The sequence below is a fragment of the Urocitellus parryii genome, chromosome 7 (assembly GCF_045843805.1).
Source record: "Urocitellus parryii isolate mUroPar1 chromosome 7, mUroPar1.hap1, whole genome shotgun sequence".
Lineage (NCBI taxonomy): Eukaryota > Metazoa > Chordata > Mammalia > Rodentia > Sciuridae > Urocitellus > Urocitellus parryii.
In genome coordinates, this window is record NC_135537.1 from 135,985,465 (window position 1) to 135,988,144 (window position 2,680).

A 2,680-nucleotide genomic window follows, 5' to 3' on the forward strand; every position below is an offset into this window, starting at 1 on the left:
CAAGCTCCTTTTTCTTCATAGATGACCCTTTTGACCCAATTCAGGCAAATTCCCCTAATAAAACCTGCAGGAGTGATGGTCAGCTAGAAACATAGTATGGAGCTGCCATGGCTGGCAGAGGCTGCTTTTCAGCCCTGATGATGGTGCTCTGGTCCCAAAGCACCCAGCTTCCCTTCCTTGGTAGTAAATAAGGTGAGGTCAGGGTGCCACCTGGCATGACTGATGACCTCAGGACTCCGGTCACTTTCTTGCCTCTTAGTCAGAGATGATGTATGTTTTCCTACCTCCTTATGTTCCATAAGCACTCGACACACATGTTGTATTGGTCTTGAAAGCAACCGTGATCTGGTGCTGGTAGACACACAGACATGTCCTTGGCAGCATGATACTTGGCAGGGAGGGCACAGACTAGTCACCAGTCCAAAATCATTTTACTGGCTTCCCTAGTTTCAAAGAAAAAAGCTTGGCTTGCTAGGCTGAGGCAGAACAATCTTAGCAAGGCTCTATACAACTTAGTGAGACCCTCTCCCATAATTTAAAATAAAATGTGTTGGGGATGTGGTTTTGTGGTTAAGCACTCCTGGGTTCAATCCCTGGTACCAAAATAAATGAATAAATTCAAAAGAAAATTGCTTAGACGTATAAATTTCCTGAATTCCCATCCTCCAAGACAGTTTTTGTAGTCAATGTAAATACAGTACACCACTGTCTACAGTAGTATAAATTCCAAAGAATTATATATGAAGCCACTTTTATTTACATCCTGTAAAATTAGATGAACCTATTATCTCCCTGGACTTTAATATTAATGACTATTTTTTCAGTAGTATTAAAACCACTGGTGTTTACACCCATAAAGCTCACTTTTTAAAAGTTGGTTCTTTTTAGATATACATGACAGTAGAGTGTATTCTGACATATCATACATATACAGAGTATAACTTATTCTAATTAGGGCTCATTCTTGTGGTTGTACATGATGTGAAGAATCAAAGCTCTTTTAACATTGAGAAAACTATGCCCCTCTGTACTTATTGAGGCACGGTATCAGACTGCTGGGAGCACATGGCTGTCACAGATCAGTGATGTCTTACAGAGCAGCCGAGAGTGAGGGAGCAGCCAATGGCCCCTCCAGGCTCTACAAGGTCTGAGGTCTGCACAGTGAGTCTCTGTTAAGGCTAAGGCTGGCACTTAGGTCTCACGGATATTACCTGTGAACCCAGGATGGAGGGAGGTTAGAAAAAGATGCTAGGTCAACTAAAGTGACAATTTTCAATGGATTTCAAGAAGTAAAATACACTGAGATAAACAAGATAAATAAGCAGAGTGGAGGAGAAGCTCCAGGCAGGGGAGTGGGACTGAGGGAGGGATCCACATTGGGCCCTGGGTCCCAAGGACAACAGACAGGGGAGATCAGGAGAGGAGAAGGGACAGAGGAGAGAAGCAGGCTCACTCCCAGGCACTCCCTCTTAGGTTTCCTCTCACGACCCTTTGGTGGCACCACCTTGACTGAACCAGGCTCCTCAGAGTCAACGTGATGTCTTTGTTGCGGAGGCTGTAGATGAGGGGGTTCAGCAAGGGAGTGAGGATGGTGTAGACGGCTGACACCATCATATCCTGCTGCACTGTGTGATAGGAGCCGGGGAGCATGTAGGTGTAGACAGTGGCACCAAAGAAGAGCAACACCACGGTCATGTGGGAGGAGCAGGTGGCCAGCGCCTTCCTGCGGCCCTTGGCTGAGCTTGTCCTGCGGATGAGGAGCAGGATGAGGGTGTAGGAGCTGGAGATGACCAGGGTGGGCACGAGGAGCATGAGGATGCAGCACAGGTATATGAGCATCTTGTAGAGGGAGACGTCCGAGCAGGAGAGCCTCAGCAGGGCAGGGATCTCACAGAAGAAGCTCAGGATCTTCCTGGACTTGCAGAAGGAGAAGCTCATGGTGATGGGGGTAAGCATCAAGCCATCCAGTGTTCCCAGGAACCAGCATCCGGACACCATCAGCCGGCAGACCCTGTGGTTCATCAACAGTGGGTAATGCAGAGGTCTACAGATGGCAGCATATCGGTCGTAGGCCATGGCCGACAGAAGAAAACATTCAGCTCCTGCCAGGGTCAGGTAGAAGAACATCTGGATCCCACAGCCTGTGGAGGAGATGATATGGTCTCCTGTGACCTGGCCCACCAGCATCTTGGGCACGGTCATAGAGATGTACATGAGATCCATGAGAGACAGCTGGCTGATGAAGGAGTACATGGGGGTCCAGAGGCAGGGCTCTGAGTGGATGAGAAGAATGAGGAGAGCGTTCCCAACTAGGGCCATCAAGAAAATGATGAAGGTCATAGTATAAAGGAGCGTGGCATTTGGGGTGTCCCCAAAGAGCCCCACAAGGATGAAACTGGTGCTCAAGTTTGATTCCATGAAATTTCCTTCCCTGCATGCATATATATCAGGTAGTTTCACCTAAGAACAATGAGGGCTGTGACTTTACCTCCATCACACCTGTGTGACTGTCCTAGTGTGCTTGGGTAAGACATGTACCTTGAGCTCTTTCTCTAAACACTGGGTTAAACTGAGGTGGAATCCTACGTTTAAATCTTAGGGAACTGAAGCTGTGTGCAGCCCCAAGTAACTGGATTAAGCAAGCTGGATGAAGCTGCTCCTGAATCTTGGGACCCGCTGG

General features: G+C 47.8%; 1 protein-coding gene across 1 annotated transcript; it reads right to left on the reverse strand.

Annotated features, from left to right (window-relative positions):
- Positions 1 to 1,449: 1,449 nt before the first annotated feature.
- On the reverse strand, positions 1,450 to 2,418 carry LOC144256189 (olfactory receptor 2T3-like). Its single transcript, XM_077801261.1, has one exon. The coding sequence runs from the start codon at positions 2,416 to 2,418 to the stop codon at positions 1,450 to 1,452; it is 969 nt and encodes a 322-aa protein (XP_077657387.1).
- Between the last annotated feature and the right edge of the window lie 262 nt (positions 2,419 to 2,680).

Excerpts from the sequence above, each read along its gene's own strand:
- LOC144256189 (XM_077801261.1), bottom strand. The coding sequence starts at position 2,418 with ATGGAATCAAACTTGAGCACCAGTTTCATCCTTGTGGGGCTCTTTGGG.